The sequence below is a fragment of the Oncorhynchus keta genome, unplaced genomic scaffold (genome assembly GCF_023373465.1).
Source record: "Oncorhynchus keta strain PuntledgeMale-10-30-2019 unplaced genomic scaffold, Oket_V2 Un_contig_25643_pilon_pilon, whole genome shotgun sequence".
Classification (NCBI taxonomy): Eukaryota; Metazoa; Chordata; class Actinopteri; order Salmoniformes; family Salmonidae; genus Oncorhynchus; species Oncorhynchus keta.
The window spans coordinates 110001-127500 of record NW_026284554.1 but is presented as its reverse complement, the minus strand read 5'-3'; the positions used below and the strand labels follow the sequence as shown (position 1 = coordinate 127500).

The window sequence follows — 17500 nt, the reverse complement described above, 5'->3', positions numbered from 1 at the left end:
AATAAAATCTAGTCTTTCAAACGATCTCTCTCTCTCTCTGTCGCCACTCGCCAGTACGAGTGTTGTTAGAGGGAAAGTACTTCAATCAGGAGAGAGAGGGAGAAGCCTTTGGGAAAACAAGCTCAGAGTCAAACAGCTTTACACAAGTGTTGAGCAGACCAAGGCTTTCTCTGAGGGAGGTAGTGTAGGGTACTTCACACAGATCTGAGTATGTCTGTGCCCTATGTTAATGTTATGTTTGTGTACCCATGGGTAAGAGATCAGAAAAGGGGTTTAGGCAAAACTAGGCCTTTATAGTGAGGACATGTCTGGGGCTGCTGGTTGGGCTGATGGTTGGGCTGATGGTTGGGCTGATGGTTGGGCTGGGGCCAGCCTCTCTCTGTCCACACTCTGTTCATTCTGTAGGGGCCAGCCTCTCTCTCTAACCACACTCTCTTCATTATGTTGGGGCCAGGGGCCAGCCTCTCTCTCTAATCACACTCTCTTCATTATGTTGGGGCCAGGGACCAGCCTCTCCCTCTAACCACACTCTCTTCATTCTGTAGGGGCCTGCCTCTCTCTCTAACCACACTCTCTTCATTATGTTGGGGCCAGCCTCTCTCTCTAACCACACTCTCTTCATTATGTTGGGGCCAGCCTCTCTCTCTAACCACATTCTCTTCATTATGTTGGGGCCAGGGGCCAGCCTCTCCCTCTAACCACACTCTCTTCATTATGTAGGGGCCAGGGGGCAGCCTCACTCTCTAACCATACTCTCCTCATTATGTTGGGGCCAGGGGCCTGCCTCTCACTCTAACCACACTCTGTTCATTCTGTAGGGGCCAGCCTCTCTCTCTAACCACACTCTCTTCATTATGTTGGGGCCAGGGGCCAGCCTCTCCTTCTAACCACACTCTCTTCATTATGTTGGGGCCAGGGGCCAGCCTCTCTCTCTAACCACACTCTCTTCATTATGTTGGGGCCAGGGGCCAGCCTCTCTCTCTAACCACACTCTCTTCATTATGTTGGGGCCAGGGGCCAGCCTCTCTCTCTAACCACACTCTCTTCATTATGTTGGGGCCAGGGGCCAGCCTCTCCCTCTAACCACACTCTCTTCATAATGTTGGGGCCAGGGCCCAGCCTCTCTCAGTCCACACCCCTTCATTCTGCTACAGGTCCAGACTAGATAAACGTTCCCTTTTCAGGACCCTGACTTTCAAAGACAATTCGTAAAAATCCAAATAACTTCACAGATCTTCATTGTAACGGGTTTGAACACGGTCTCCCATACATGTTGAACCATAAACAATGAATGAACATGCCCCTGTGGAACGGTCGTTAAGACAGCGAACATCACACCTGGGATACAGGTACAGGATGGCAACAACAACGGCCAGAGTTTCACTCAGAACGTACAACCCTCCATCAGCGCTCAGACTGTCCACAACAGGGTGAGAGATGCTGGACTGAGGGCTTGTAGGCCTGTTGTAAGGCAGGTCCTCACCAGACATCACCGGCAACAACGTTGCCTATGGGCACAAACCGTCGCTGGACCAGACAGGACTGGCAAAAAGTGCTCTTCACTGACGAGTCGCGGTTTTGTCTCACCAGGGGTGATGGTCGGATTCGTGTTTATCGTTGAAGGAATGAGCGTTACACAGAGGCCTGTACTCTGGAGCGGGATCGATGTGGAGGGTCCGTCATGGTCTGGGGCGGTGTGTCACAGCATCATCAGACTGAGCTTGTTGTCATTGCAGGCAATCTCAACGCTGTGCGTTACAGGGAAGACATCCTCCTCCCTCATGTGGTACCTTTCCTGCAGGCTCATCCTGACATGACCCTCCAGCATGACAATGCCACCAGCCATACTGCTCATTCTGTTTGTGATTTCCTGCAAGACAGGAATGTCAGTGTTCTGCCATGGCCAGCGATGAGCCCGGATCTCAATTCCATTGAGCACGTCTGGGACCTGTTGGATCGGAGGGTGAGGGATAGGGCCATTCCCCCCAGAAATGTCCGGGAACTTGCAGGTGCCTTGGTGGAAGAGTGGGGTAACATCTCACAGCAAGAACTGGCAAATCTGGTGCAGTCCATGAGGAGATGCACTGCAGTACTTCATGCAGCTGGTGGCCACACCAGATACTGACTGTTACTTTTCATTTTGACCCCCCCTTTGTTCAGGGACACATTATTCCATTTCTGTTAGTCACGAGTCTGTGGAACTTATTCAGTTTATGTCTCAGTTGTTGAATATTATGTTCATTCAAATATTTACACATGTTAAGTTTGCTGAAAATAAACGCAGTTGACAGTGAGAGGACGATTATTTTCTTGCTGAGTTGATAGTTTTCCCTGTTTAGAGGGATTTGACCTCATCACTACCTGCTCTCTGATTACCCTCCATAAAGAATAGTTGTACATCTCTGGAGCCACACTAAAGACACAATCTCAATCTCTCTGTCTATGCAGTTTATTCACCTGATCTGAACCACTCACTGAGGATGTAGTACTTTCATAACCCTGCCCTGTCCTGCCCTTCCCTGTCCTGTCCTGTCCTGTCCTGTCCTGTCCTGTCCTGTCCTGTCCTGTCCTGTCCTGTTCTGTTTTGTTGTTGTTCTGTTCTGTTTTGTTCTGTTCTGTTCTGTTCTGTTCTGTTCTGTTCTGTTCTGTTCTGTTCTGTTCTGTTCTGTTCTGTTCTGTTCTGTCCTGTCCTGTCTGTCCCTGTCCTCTGTCCTGTCCTGTCCTGTCCTGTCCTGTCCTGTCCTGTCCTGTCCTGTCCCTGTCCTGTCCTGTCCTGTCCCTGTCCTGTTCTGTTCTGTTCTGTTCTGTTCTGTTCTGTTCTGTTCTGTTCTGTTCTGTTGTTCTGTTCTGTCCTGTCCTGTCCTGTCCTGTCCTGTCCTGTCCCTGTCCTGTTCTGTTGTCTGTTGTTCTGTTCTGTCCTGTCCCTGTCCTGCCCTGTCCTGTCCTGTCCTGTCCTGTTGTCCTGTCCTGTTGTCCTGTCCTGTCCCCCTGTTCTGCCCTGTTCTGCCCCTGTCCTGCCCCCTGTCCTGTCCTGTTCTGCCTGTCCTGTGCCCTGTCCCTGTCCCTGTCCTGTGTCTGCCCTGTCCTGCCCTGTCCTGCTGTTCTGTTCTGTTCTGTCCCTGTCTGTCCCCTGTCCTGTTCTGTTCTGTTCTGTTCCTGTTCTGTTCTGTTCTGTTCTGTTCTGTGTCTGTTCTGTTCTGCCCCCTGCCCTGCCCTGCCCTGCCCTGCCCTGCCCTGTCCTGTCCTGTTCTGTTCTGTCCTGCCCTGCCCTGCCCTGCCCTGCCCTGTCCTGCCCTGTCCTGTTCTGTTCTGTTCTGTTCTGCCCCTGTCCTGTCCTTTTCTGTTCTGCCCCTGTCCTGTCCTGTCCTGTCCTGTCCTGTCCTGTTCTGTCCTGTTCTGTTCTGCCCCTGTCCTGTCCTGTCCTGTCCTGTTCTGTCCTGCCCCTGTCCTGTCCTGTCCTGTCTGTCCTGATCTGTCCTGTTCTGTCCTGGGTTGGTTTCACGGTATGGGTTCATAAAGGAGTCAGTGTACATTCCCCCAGCCAGTCTCAATGTGTTATGGCCATCAGGCCTGCTCTAGGGTTCTGTGTGCACAGTGAGCTACAACAGCTACCTCAGGGATCATTATAGAAACGAAATGTTGCTTCTTCAGACAACTGGACAGGGAGCTCAGCTCTGCCGCTCTCTGGCTCTTTCAAAACAAACTGCATTGGCTTATCCCCCGGGTCACATGCTTAGGGGAGGGGGGCTTTGAAAAGCTTACAGTGTGTGTGTGTCCTGGACAAGGCATGCTAGTAGCTAGCTAGGTCCCTGGAATCTTCATTAGAAGGGGGCAGCGTGCTAGCACATTCAGCCCCAGGAGGTGAGCTCTTCTCTGGGTTTGTCTGTCTGGCACGTCCCTATTGAAGAAAGAGGGGGAAAGGGGAGACCTAGTCAGAATGCCTTCAACTGAAATGTATCTTCCTGATTTAACCCAACCCCTCTGAATCAGAGAGGGGGGCTGCCTTAATGGACATCCACATCATCGGCACCCAGGGAGGGAGGAGGGAGTGATGGAGCTGAGCGGAGGGGTGGGTGGTTGTCTAGGGAGGGGGATAAGTGATGAGGCAGGAGTGCACACACAAATATAGATCCACACAGATATAGATCCACACAAATATAGATCCACACAGATATAGATCCACACAGACAGATATAGATCCACACAGACAGATATAGATCCACACAGATATAGATCCACACAGACAGATATAGATCCACACAGACAGATATAGATCCACACAGATATAGATCCACACAGACAGATATAGATCCACACAGACAGATATAGATCCACACAGACAGATATAGATCCAGACAGACAGATATAGATCCACACAGACAGATAGAGATCCCCACAGACAGATATAGATCCAGACAGACAGATATAGATCCAGACAGATATAGATCCAGACAGACAGATATAGATCCAGACAGACAGATATAGATCCAGACAGACAGATATAGATCCAGACAGACAGATATAGATCCAGACAGACAGATATAGATCCACACAGACAGATGTAGATCCAGACAGATATAGGTCCACACAGACAGATATAGATCCACACAGACATATATAGATCCACACAGATATAGATCCACACAGACAGATATAGATCCAGACAGACAGATATAGATCCAGACAGACAGATATAGATCCAGACAGACAGATATAGATCCACACAGACAGATGTAGATCCAGACAGATATAGGTACACACAGACAGATATAGGTACACACAGACAGATATAGATCCACACAGACATATATAGATCCAGACAGATATAGATCCACACAGACAGATATAGATCCAGACAGATATAGATCCAGACAGATATAGATCCAGACAGATATAGATCCACACAGATATAGATCCACACAGACAGATATAGATCCAGACAGATATAGATCCAGACAGATATAGATCCAGACAGATATAGATCCACACAGATATAGATCCACACAGACAGATATAGATCCAGACAGATATAGATCCAGACAGATATAGATCCAGACAGATATAGATCCAGACAGATATAGATCCAGACAGATATAGATCCAGACAGATATAGATCCAGACAGATATAGATCCAGACAGATATAGATCCAGACAGATATAGATCCACACAGACAGATATAGATCCAGACAGATATAGATCCAGCCAGGCGGTCAGCCTGAAGGGCTGGTAGTAATGGTTCTGTGATCTCACCAGAGCAGAGCCAACCACCTCTACATTGCTACATCTCTCCACAGACATGGCTCTCCCTCCCTCTCTCCCTCCCTCCCTCCCTCTCCCCCTCCCTCCCTGGAGGAGGGGGCTGTCAGAAAGATGGATGTGGCCCTGCTGGGGCTGGGATGACCCCCTGTCTCTACTCCTCCTCTCAACCAGGACCAGCCCACAGAGAGGGGAACGGCTTCAACATACTGTAGTCCGTCTGTGTGTGTGTGTGTGTGTGTGTGTGTGTGTGTGTGTGTGTGTGTGTGTGTGTGTGTGTGTGTGTGTGTGTGTGTGTGTGTGTGTGTGTGTGTGTGTGTGTGTGTGTGTGTGTGTGTGTGTGTGTGTGTGTGTGTGTGTGTGTGTGTAGTTGGGACTGGTTCCATATTGTATGTGTCTGTTGAAACCATTGACCCTCAGATCTGCTGCTATTACTCCTCTGTAGCTTCCTGATCGAACCGTGACCCACCGCAACCACACATACACACGGATAAACACACACACGGATATACACACACGCGGATAAACACACACACCACACAGACACATACACGTACACACATGTGCAAGTGCACACACATACACAGAGTGCTACAGACCCGCGCACACACACACACAAACTGACCCAAGTGAGGACCCAGAAATCTTCCCCAAAAGATTTATGTCTCTTAGCTCTCGCTGACTGACTGACGTTGAGGCCAAAGAAAGACAAGGACAGGACAGAGAGGAGGTATGATGTCCTATCAGGCTCTGAGAGACTGGCTCTGCTTCCCAAAGAAAGACAAGGACAGGACAGAGAGGAGGTATGATGTCCTATCAGGCTCTGGGAGACTGGCTCTGCTTCCCAAATGGCACACTACTTCCCTACACGGTGCACTATTCTTGACAAGAGCCCTATGAGCCCTGGTCAAACGAAGTGCACTAAATAAGGACTAGGGTGCCATTTGAGATACAGATTGAGAGTAAGAGCAGATTCATTTGAGGTCACATTGTTTCAGCATGATAAATGATCCATGTAATCTCATCCACCCCCAAACAGCACAACCTCCCTCTCTCCTCCTCAGCCATACTGAGCCACAACCTCCCTCTCTCCTCCTCAGCCATACTGAGCCACAACCTCCCTCTCTCCTCCTCAGCCATACTGAGCCACAACCTCCCTCTCTCCTCCTCAGCCATACTGAGCCACAACCTCCCTCTCTCCTCCTCAGCCATACTGAGCCACAACCTCCCTCTCTCCTCCTCAGCCATACTGAGCCACAACCTCCCTCTCTCCTCCTCAGCCATACTGAGACACAACCTCCCTCTCTCCTCCTCAGCCATACTGAGACACAACCTCCCTCTCTCCTCCTCAGCCATACTGAGACACAACCTCCCTCTCTCCTCCTCAGCCATACTGAGACACAACCTCCCCTCTCTCCTCCTCAGCCTCTGAGACTCCTCCTCAGCCATACTGAGACACAACCTCCCTCTCTCCTCCTCAGCCATACTGAGACACAACCTCCCTCTCTCCTCCTCAGCCATACTGAGACACAACCTCCCTCTCTCTCCTCAGCCATCAGCCAACCTAGCCATGAGAGACACAACCTCCCTCTCTCCTCCTCCCATCAGCCATCCCTCTCTCCTCCTCAGCCATACTGAGACACAAGCCTCCTCTCCCTCCTCCTCCTCAGCCATACTGAGACACAACCTCCCTCTCTCCTCCTCAGCCATACTGAGACACAACCTCCCTCTCTCCTCCTCAGCCATACTGAGACACAACCTCCCTCTCTCCTCCTCAGCCATACTGAGACACAAGCCATCCCTCCCTCTCTCCTCAGCCATACTGAGACACAACCTCCCTCTCTCCTCCTCAGCCATCCCTCTCTCCTCCTCAGCCATACTGAGACACAACCTGAGACACAACCTCCCTCTCTCCTCCTCAGCCATACTGAGACACAACCTCCCTCTCTCCTCCTCAGCCATACTGAGACACAACCTCCCTCTCTCCTCCTCAGCCATACTGAGACACAACCTCCCTCTCTCCTCCTCAGCCATGTAATACTGCTGAGACACAACCTCCCTCTCTCCTCCTCAGCCATACTGAGACACAACCTCCCTCTCTCCTCCTCAGCCATACTGAGACACAACCTCCCTCTCTGCTCCTCAGCCATACTGAGACACAACCTCCCAACCTCCCTCTCTCTCCTCAGCCATGCCATACTGCTGAGACACAACCTCCCTCTCTCTCCTCAGCCATAGCCATACTGAGACACAACCTCCCTCTCTCCTCCTCAGCCAGACACAACCTCCCTCTCTGCTCCTCAGCCATACTGAGACACAACCTCCCTCTCTCCTCCTCAGCCATACTGAGACACAACCTCCCTCTCTCCTCCTCAGCCATACTGAGACACAACCTCCCTCTCTGCTCCTCAGCCATGAGACAATACTCCTCAGCCATACTGAGACACAACCTCCCTCTCTCCTCCTCAGCCATACTGAGACACAACCTCCCTCTCTCCTCCTCAGCCATGTAATACTGCTGAGACACAACCTCCCTCTCTCCTCCTCAGCCATACTGAGACACAACCTCCCTCTCTCCTCCTCAGCCATACTGAGACACAACCTCCCTCTCTGCTCCTCAGCCATACTGAGACACAACCTCCCTCTCTCCTCCTCAGCCATACTGAGACACAACCTCCCTCTCTCCTCCTCAGCCATGTAATCCTGCTGAGACACAACCTCCCTCTCTGCTCCTCAGCCATGTAATACTGCTGAGCCTGACTTTCTCTGTGAACCCTGACATGTACACACAAACACAAACCCTTTCTCCATCTCCTCATGGAGGCTCTGGTAGGTCTCATGATCTGCTGCAGGGTCACAGAAGAACCATTCTGGGTTGGTATTCTGGCTGGTTGATGACTAAGTGACGATGTTTGATCACAGAAGAACCATTCTGGGTTGGTATGCTGGCTGGATTGATGACTACGTGACGATGGTTGATTAGAGTGAACTCTGGAGTTATCAGACACAGGACATCTGAAATGTATTCTCCAGGACAATGGGGAGAAATCATTTTCCTCTGGTCTTTTTGACGACTGGAGAAGGCTCAAACAACATGGTCTCATACTGCCATCTAGTGGCAGTCAGGAAAAGCAGGTCATGATGTGTAGCAAAAGAGGTGAATCAATAGTTGTGAATCAATAGACTTGTGAATCATAAGAGTTGATATTCAATAGAGTTGTGAATCAATAGAATTGAGATTCAATAGAGTTGTGAATCAATAGAGTTGAGATTCAATAGAGTTGTGAATCAATAGAGTTGTGACTCAATTGAGTTGTGAATCAATAGAGTTGTGAATCAATAGAGTTGTGAATCAATAGAGTTGTGAATCAACAGAAAAGATTCACTACGACAGCAAATTCACTGCGTATCCTGAGTGAAACTCAGTTGTCTGTCCAATACAGTTATGCCAAGAGGTGATTCTCCTTCAGTCACACTCTTTGTACTTCCTTGAAACTTTCATAAGAGGAACAAGTTGACCAACAAAACCATCCTCCCTTTTAATCATCTCTGACATGCCTTCCTCTGGAGGACGTTGGCCTTGCATTCCTTCACATCCAGCATGACCCCCCACACACGGACCAAATTATGAAAGATAAGAATTGTACTTTTGAATTCCGTAAAGTCAGTGTGGAAGAGGTGAACATATTATTGTTGTTGTCTATCAACAATGACAAGCCACCGGGGGTCTGACAATCTGGATGGAAAATGACTGAGGATACCAGCAGACGACATTGTCACTCCTATTTGTCACATCTTCACTTGAAGCCTACTAGAGAGCGTGTGCCCTCAGGCCTGGAGGGAAGCTAAAGTCATTCTGCTACCTAAGAAGAGTAAAGCCCCCTTTACTGTCTCAAATAGCCAACCAATCAGCCGGTTACCAACCCTTAGTAAAGTTCTGGGAAAAATTGTGTTTGACCAGATACAATGTGATTTCACAGTAAACAAATTGACAACAGAATTCCAGCATGCTTATAAGGAAGGAGACTCAACAAGCACAGCACTTACACAAATGACTGATGATTAGCTGAGAGAAATTGATGATAAAATGATTGTGGAGGCTGTCTTGTTAGATTTCAGTGCAGCTTTTGACATTATTGATCATAGTCTGCTGCTGGAAAACCGTGTGTGTTCTGGCTTTACACCCCCTGCTATAATGTGGATAAAGAGTTAGCTGTCTAACAGAACACAGCGGGTGTTCTTTAATGGAAGCCTTTCAAATATAATCCAGTTAGAATCCGGAATTCCCCAGGGTAGCTGTCTTGGCCCATTGCTTTTTAATTTTTTTACTAACAACATGCCACTGGCTTTGAGTAAAGCCAGAGTTTCTATGTATGCGGATGACTCAACACTATACACGTCAGCTACTACAGAGACTGAAATGACTGCAACACTCGACAAAGAGCTGCAGTTATTTTCAGAGTGGGTGGCAAGGAATAAGTTAGCCCTAAATATTTCTAAAACTAAAAGCATTGTATTTGGAACAAAACACACACTCAACCCTAAACCTCAACTAAATCTTGTAATACATCATGTGGAAATTGAGCAAGTTGAGGTGACTAAACTGCTTGCAGTAATCCTGGATTGTAAAACTGTCATGGTCAAAACATATTGATGCAGTAGTAGCTAAGATGGGGAGAAGTCTGTCTATAATAAAGCCATACTCTGCCTTCTTAACCCGTTACTCCTACCCCCTACCTTTTCGAACATTCTGTTAAAAATCGTGCAACATTTCAGCGCCCTGCTGCTCATGCCAGGAATATAGTATATGCATATGATTAGTATGTGTGGATAGAAAACACTCAGACGTTTATAAAACTGGTTAAATCACGGCTGTGACTATAACAGAACGTGCGTTTCATCGAAAAGCGCAGGAAAATCTGATCACTGAAAATGGAAATATATATCCATCCGCCACTTCAACCCATTGATAAAGGCGAACCACAATAAATGGGGCTGAGGTTGCAATACCTACAGCTTCCACACGATGTCAACAGTCTTGTCAAGTTGCATTACAAAAGTATTTCGAAGTGTTTTGTGAAAGTTTATCGTCGACATTTTTAATTTTAAAGAATGACTTTACGTTATAAGACGCTATTTTTTTTCGTTTATCACACAGTCTTCATAGATCGATATCTAGGCTATATATGGACCGATTTAATCGGAAAAAAAGACCCAATAGTGATTATGGGACATCTAGGAGTGCCAACAAAGAAGATGGTCAAAGGTAATGAATGTTTTATATTTTATTTGTGCGGTTTGTGTAGCGACGACTATGCTAATTATTTTGTTTACGTCCCCTGCGGGTCTTTTGGGGTGTTACATGCTATCAGATAATAGCTTCTCATGCTTTCGCCGAAAAGCATTTTAAAAATATGACTTGTTGCCTGGATTCACAACGAGTGTAGCTTTAATTCAATACCCTGCATGTGTATTTTAATGAACGTTTGAGTTTTAACGAGTGCTATTAGCATTTAGCGTAGTGCATTTGCATTTCCAGATGTCTAGATGGGACGCCTGCGTGTCAGGTAGGAGCAAGAGGTTAACAACACTATCAACAAGGCAGGTCCTACAAGCCCTAGTTTTGTCATACCTTGACACTGTTCAGTCGTGTGGTCAGGTGCCACAAAAAGGACTTAGGAAAATTGCAATAGGCTCAGAACAGGGCAGCACGGCTGGACCTTGGATGTACACAGAGAGCTAATATTAATAATATGCATGTCAATCTCTCCTGGCTGAAAGTGGAGGAGAGATTGACTTCATCACTACTTTTATTTATGAGAGGTATTGACATGTTGAATGCACCGAGCTGTCTGTCTAAACTACTGGCACACAGCTCGGACACCCATACATACCCCATAAGACAAGCCACGAGGTCTCTTCACAGTCCCCAAGTCCAGAACAGACTATGGGAGGCGCACAGTACTACATAGAGCCATGACTACATGGAACTCTATTCCACAGTACTACATAGAGCCATGACTACATGGAACTCTATTCCACAGTACTACATAGAGCCATGACTACATGGAACTCTATTCCACAGTACTACATAGAGCCATGACTACATGGAACTCTATTCCACAGTACTACATAGAGCCATGACTACATGGAACTCTATTCCACAGTACTACATAGAGCCATGACTACATGGAACTCTATTCCACAGTACTACATAGAGCCATGACTACATGGAACTCTATTCCACAGTACTACATAGAGCCATGACTACATGGAACTCTATTCCACAGTACTACATAGAGCCATGACTACATGGAACTCTTATTCCACAGTACTACATAGAGCCATGACTACATGGAACTCTATTCCACAGTACTACATAGAGCCATGACTACATGGAACTCTATTCCACAGTACTACATAGAGCCATGACTACATGGAACTCTTATTCCACAGTACTACATAGAGTAATGACTACATGGAACTCTATTCCACAGTACTACATAGAGCCATGACTACATGGAACTCTATTCCACAGTACTACATAGAGCCATGACTACATGGAACTCTATTCCACAGTACTACATAGAGCCATGACTACATGGAACTCTATTCCACAGTACTACATAGAGCCATGACTACATGGAACTCTTATTCCACAGTACTACATAGAGTCATGACTACATGGAACTCTATTCCACAGTACTACATACAGCCATGACTACATGGAACTCTATTCCACAGTACTACATAGAGCCATGACTACATGGAACTCTATTCCACAGTACTACATAGAGCCATGACTACATGGAACTCTATTCCACAGTACCACATAGAGCCATGACTACATGGAACTCTATTCCACAGTACCACATAGAGCCATGACTACATGGAACTCTATTCCACAGTACCACATAGAGCCATGACTACATGGAACTCTATTCAACAGTACTACATAGAGCCATGACTACATGGAACTCTATTCCACAGTACCACATAGAGTCATGACTACATGGAACTCTATTCCACAGTACTACATAGAGCCATGACTACATGGAACTCTATTCCACAGTACCACATAGAGTCATGACTACATGGAACTCTATTCAACAGTACTACATAGAGACATGACTACATGGAACTCTATTCCACAGTACTACATAGAGCCATGACTACATTGAACTCTATTCCACAGTACTACATAGAGCCATGACGACATGGAACTCTATTCCACAGTACTACATAGAGCCATGACGACATGGAACTCTATTCCACAGTACTACATAGAGCCATGACTACATGGAACTCTATTCCACAGTACTACATAGAGCCATGACTACATGGAACTCTATTCCACAGTACCACATAGAGCCATGACTACATGGAACTCTATTCAACAGTACTACATAGAGCCATGACTACATGGAACTCTATTCCACAGTACCACATAAAGTCATGACTACATGGAACTCTATTCCACAGTACTACATAGAGCCATGACTACATGGAACTCTATTCCACAGTACCACATAGAGTCTAGACTACATATTCAACAGTACTACATAGAGACATGACTACATGGAACTCTATTCCCCAGTACTACATAGAGCCATGACTACATGGAACTCTATTCCACAGTACTACATAGAGCCATGACTACATGGAACTCTATTCCACAGTACCACATAGAGTCATGACTACATGGAACTCTATTCCACAGTACTACATAGAGCCATGACTACATGGAACTCTATTCCACAGTACTACATAGAGCCATGACTACATGGAACTCTATTCCACAGTACTACATAGAGCCATGACTACATGGAACTCTATTCCACAGTACTACATAGAGTCATGACTACATGGAACTCTATTCCACAGTACTACATAGAGCCATGACTACATGGAACTCTTATTCCACATCAGGTAACTGAAGCAAGCAGTAAAATTAGGTTTAAAAACAGATTAAAAAAACACCTTATGGAACAGCGGGGACTGTGAAGCAACACAAACATTGGCACAGACACACACAGACACAGACACACACAGACACAGACACACACAGACACAGACACACACAGACACACACAGACACAGACACACACAGACACAGACACACACAGACACAGACACACACACACACAGACACAACACACACACACAGAACACACACACACACACACACACACAGACACACACAGACACACACAGACACACACAGACACACAGACACACAGACACACAGACACAGACACACACACACACACACACACACACACACACACACACACACACACACACACACAGACACACACAGACACACACACACACACAGACACACACACACACACACGATAACATACGCACTATATATACACATGGATTTAGTACTGTAGATATGTGGTAGTAGTGGAGTAGGGGCCTGAGGGAACACAGTGTGTTGTGAAATCTGTGAATGTATTGTAATGTATTACAGTTGTATAAACTGCCTTCATTTCACTGGACCCCAGGAAGAGTAGCTGCTGCTTTGGCAGTAAATACACACACAGCCTCCACCCCGCCCCATACCTTCTTCTGCAGGACGTTGACCTTGCGCTCCTTGACCTCCAGCATGTCCTTGAGGTCGTGTACCTCTCTGCTGAGCGTCCCCTTCTCCTCAGACGTCTCCTGGATCTGGTTCGACTTCTTATTCAGCTGGGAATCTTTCTCTTCCAGACGCAGACGAAGAGCATCCACCTGGTACACACACACACACAGATTAGAGATGGATCTGGTTTGACAACTTATTCAGCTGGGAAACTTTCTCTTCCCGACGAAGAGCATCCACCTGATACACACACACACACACACACACACACACACACACACACACACACACACACACACACACACACACACACACACACACACACACACACACACACACACACACACACACACACACACACACACACACACACACACACACACACACACACACACACACACACATCAGACATTATCACAAATTAAATCAACAGGCAAATAAATGTAATATTTACAGTCCAGTCAACTTGTAAATGGAATAAGCATCTCAGAGTAGCTGATCTCAGATATCTTATTTGTTATGATTTAACATATCAAACTGATCCAAGATCAGCACTTGTACAGTCGTGGCCAAAAGTTTTGAGAATGACACAAATATTCATTTCCACAAAGTTTGCTGCTTCAGTGTCTTTAGATATTTTTGTCAGATGTTACTATGGAATACTGAAGTATAATTACAAGCTTTTCATAAGTGTCAAAGGATTTTATTGACAATTACATGAAGTTGATGAAAAGAGTCAATATTTGCAGTGTTGACCCTTCTTTTTCAAGGCCTCTGAAATCCACCCTGGCATGCTGTCAATTAACTTCTGGGCCACATCCTGACTGATGGCAGCCCATTCTTGCATAATAAATGCTTGGAGTTTGTCAGAATTTGTGTGTTTTGTTTGTCCACCCGCCTCTTGAGGATTGACCACAAGTTCTCAATGGGATTATGGTCTGGGGAGTTTCCTGGCCATGGACCCAAAATATCGATGTTTTGTTCCCCAACCCCACACATGAATGTCTCAGGATGCTTTACTGTTGGCATGATACAGGACTGATGGTAGCGCTCACCTTGTCTTCTCCGGACAAGCTTTTTTCCAGATGCCCCAAACAATCGGAAAGGGGATTCATCAGAGAAAATGACTTTACCCCAGTCCTCAGCAGTCCAATCCCTGTACCTTTTGCAGAATATTAGTCTGTCCCTGATGTTTTTCCTGGAGAGAAGTGGCTTCTTTGCTGCCCTTCTTGACACCAGGCCATCCTCCAAAAGTCTTCGCCTCACTGTGCGTGCAGATGCACTCACACCTGCCTGCTGCCATTCCTGAGCAAGCTCTGTATTGGTGGTGCCCCGATACCGCAGTTGAATCAACTTTAGGAGACGGTCCTGGTGCCCTGAAGCCTTCTTCACAAAAATTGAACAGCTCTCCTTGAAGTTCTTGATGATCCAATAAATGGTTGATTTAGGTGCAATCTCCTGGCAGCAATATCCTTGCCTGTGAAGCCCTTTTTATGCAAAGCAATGCTGACGGCACGTGTTTCCTTGCAGGTAACCATGGTTGACAGAGGAAGAACAATGATTCCAATCCACCACCCTCCTTTTGAAGCTTCCAGTCTGTTATTCGAACTCAATCAGCATGACAGAGTGATCTCCAGCCTTGTCCTTGTCAACACTCACACCTGTGTTAACAAGAGAATCACTGACATGATGTCAGCTGGGACTTTTGTGGCAGGGCTGAAATGCTGTGGAAATGTTTTTTTGGGGGGGGGGATTCAGTTAATTTGCATGGCAAAGAGGGACTTTGCAATTCATCTGATCACTCTTCATAACATTCTGGAGTATATGCATATTGCCATCATACAAACTAAAGCAGCAGACTTCGTGAAAATTTATATTTGTGTCATTCTCAAAACGTTTGGCCACGACTGTAGTCCTACTCTGAGATGCTTAGTAACTACGGGTCCAGTTCAGCTGTAAACTGTAAACTATGACACAACAGTGGCACCAAGAGACCATCTCCACAATACCCCTGGTAGAGTTAACACTGAACAACATACCTCTGTCTGAATGATAGTAGAGCCCTGTCAGTAGAGTTAACACTGAACAACATACCTCTGTCTGAATGATAGTAGAGCCCTGTCAGTAGAGTTAACACTCAACAACATACCTCTGTCTGAATGACAGTAGAGCCCTGTCAGTAGAGTTAACACTGAACAACATACCTCTGTCTGAATGATAGTAGAGCCCTGTCAGTAGAGTTAACACTGAACAACATACCTCTGTCTGAATGATAGTAGAGCGCTGTTCCTTAGCGGTCAGTGACTCCTTGAGGACCTCAATGTGCTGTTTGCTGTCTGAGAACTGGTTGGTGAGAGTCTCCAGCTTGGTCCTCATCCCCATCAGCTCTGTCTCCTTCCTGCTGAGGTCCTGCTTTACCTGGTCAATCTGAGCACAGAGATAGAATCAATCAGCCCTCTAGGTTAGTATTGAGTATCTCCATTCATACATGATCAGCCCTCTAGGTTAGTATTGAGTATCTCCATTCATACATGATCAGCCCTCTAGGTTAGTATTGAGTATCTCCATTCATACATGATCAGCCCTCTAGGTTAGTATTGAGTATCTCCATTCATACATGATCAGCCCTATAGGTTAGTATTGAGTATCTCCATTCATACATGATCAGCCCTATAGGTTAGTATTGAGTATCTCCATTCATACATGATCAGCCCTATAGGTTAGTATTGAGTCTGTCTGTCATAGGATATTGTATTATCTATAACTGGGAATTTATTATGGGGTTAGTTAATACCTCCCCACTGTAGCTGATGGGGTTAGTTAATACCTCCCCACTGTAGTTAATACCTCCCCACTGTAGCTGATGGGGTTAGTTAATACCTCCCCACTGTAGCTGATGGGGTTAGTTAATACCTCCCCACTGTAGCTGATGGGGTTAGTTAATACCTCCCCACTGTAGCTGATGGGGTTTGTTAATACCTCCCCACTGTAGCTGATGGGGTTAGTTAATACCTCCCCACTGTAGCTGATGGGGTTTGTTAATACCTCCCCACTGTAGCTGATGGGGTTAGTTAATACCTCCCCACTGTAGCTGATGGGGTTAGTTAATACCTCCCCACTGTAGCTGATGGGGTTAGTTAATACCTCCCCACTGTAGCTGATGGGGTTAGTTAATACCTCCCCACTGTAGCTGATGGGGTTAGTTAATACCTCCCCACTGTAGTTAATACCTCCCCACTGTAGCTGATGGGGTTAGTTAATACCTCCCCACTGTAGCTGATGGGGTTAGTTAATACCTCCCCACTGTAGCTGATGGGGTTAGTTAATACCTCCCCACTGTAGTTAATACCTCCCCACTGTAGTTAATACCTCCCCACTGTAGCTGATGGGGTTAGTTAATACCTCCCCACTGTAGCTGATGGGGTTAGTTAATACCTCCCCACTGTAGTTAATACCTCCCCACTGTAGCTCATGGGGTTAGTTAATACCTCCCCACTGTAGTTAATACCTCCCCACTGTAGTTAATACCTCCCCACTGTAGCTGATGGGGTTAGTTAATACCTCCCCACTGTAGCTGATGGGGTTAGTTAATACCTCCCCACTATAGCTGATGGGGTTAGTTAATACCTCCCCACTGTAGCTGATGGGGTTAG

General features: G+C 46.5%; 1 protein-coding gene across 2 annotated transcripts in view; it reads right to left on the bottom strand.

Annotated features, from left to right (window-relative positions):
- The window catches only part of LOC127922422 (ELKS/Rab6-interacting/CAST family member 1-like), a 93672-nt gene that overhangs the window by 55271 nt on the left and 20901 nt on the right, over positions 1 to 17500 (bottom strand). For both annotated transcript variants that reach the window (XM_052506210.1, XM_052506211.1), the window contains 2 exons: positions 16107 to 16274; positions 13829 to 13996 (listed from right to left, as the gene is read on the bottom strand). In XM_052506210.1, coding sequence (XP_052362170.1) covers positions 13829 to 13996; positions 16107 to 16274 — 336 coding nt within the window. The remainder of the gene's footprint in view (positions 1 to 13828; positions 13997 to 16106; positions 16275 to 17500) is intronic.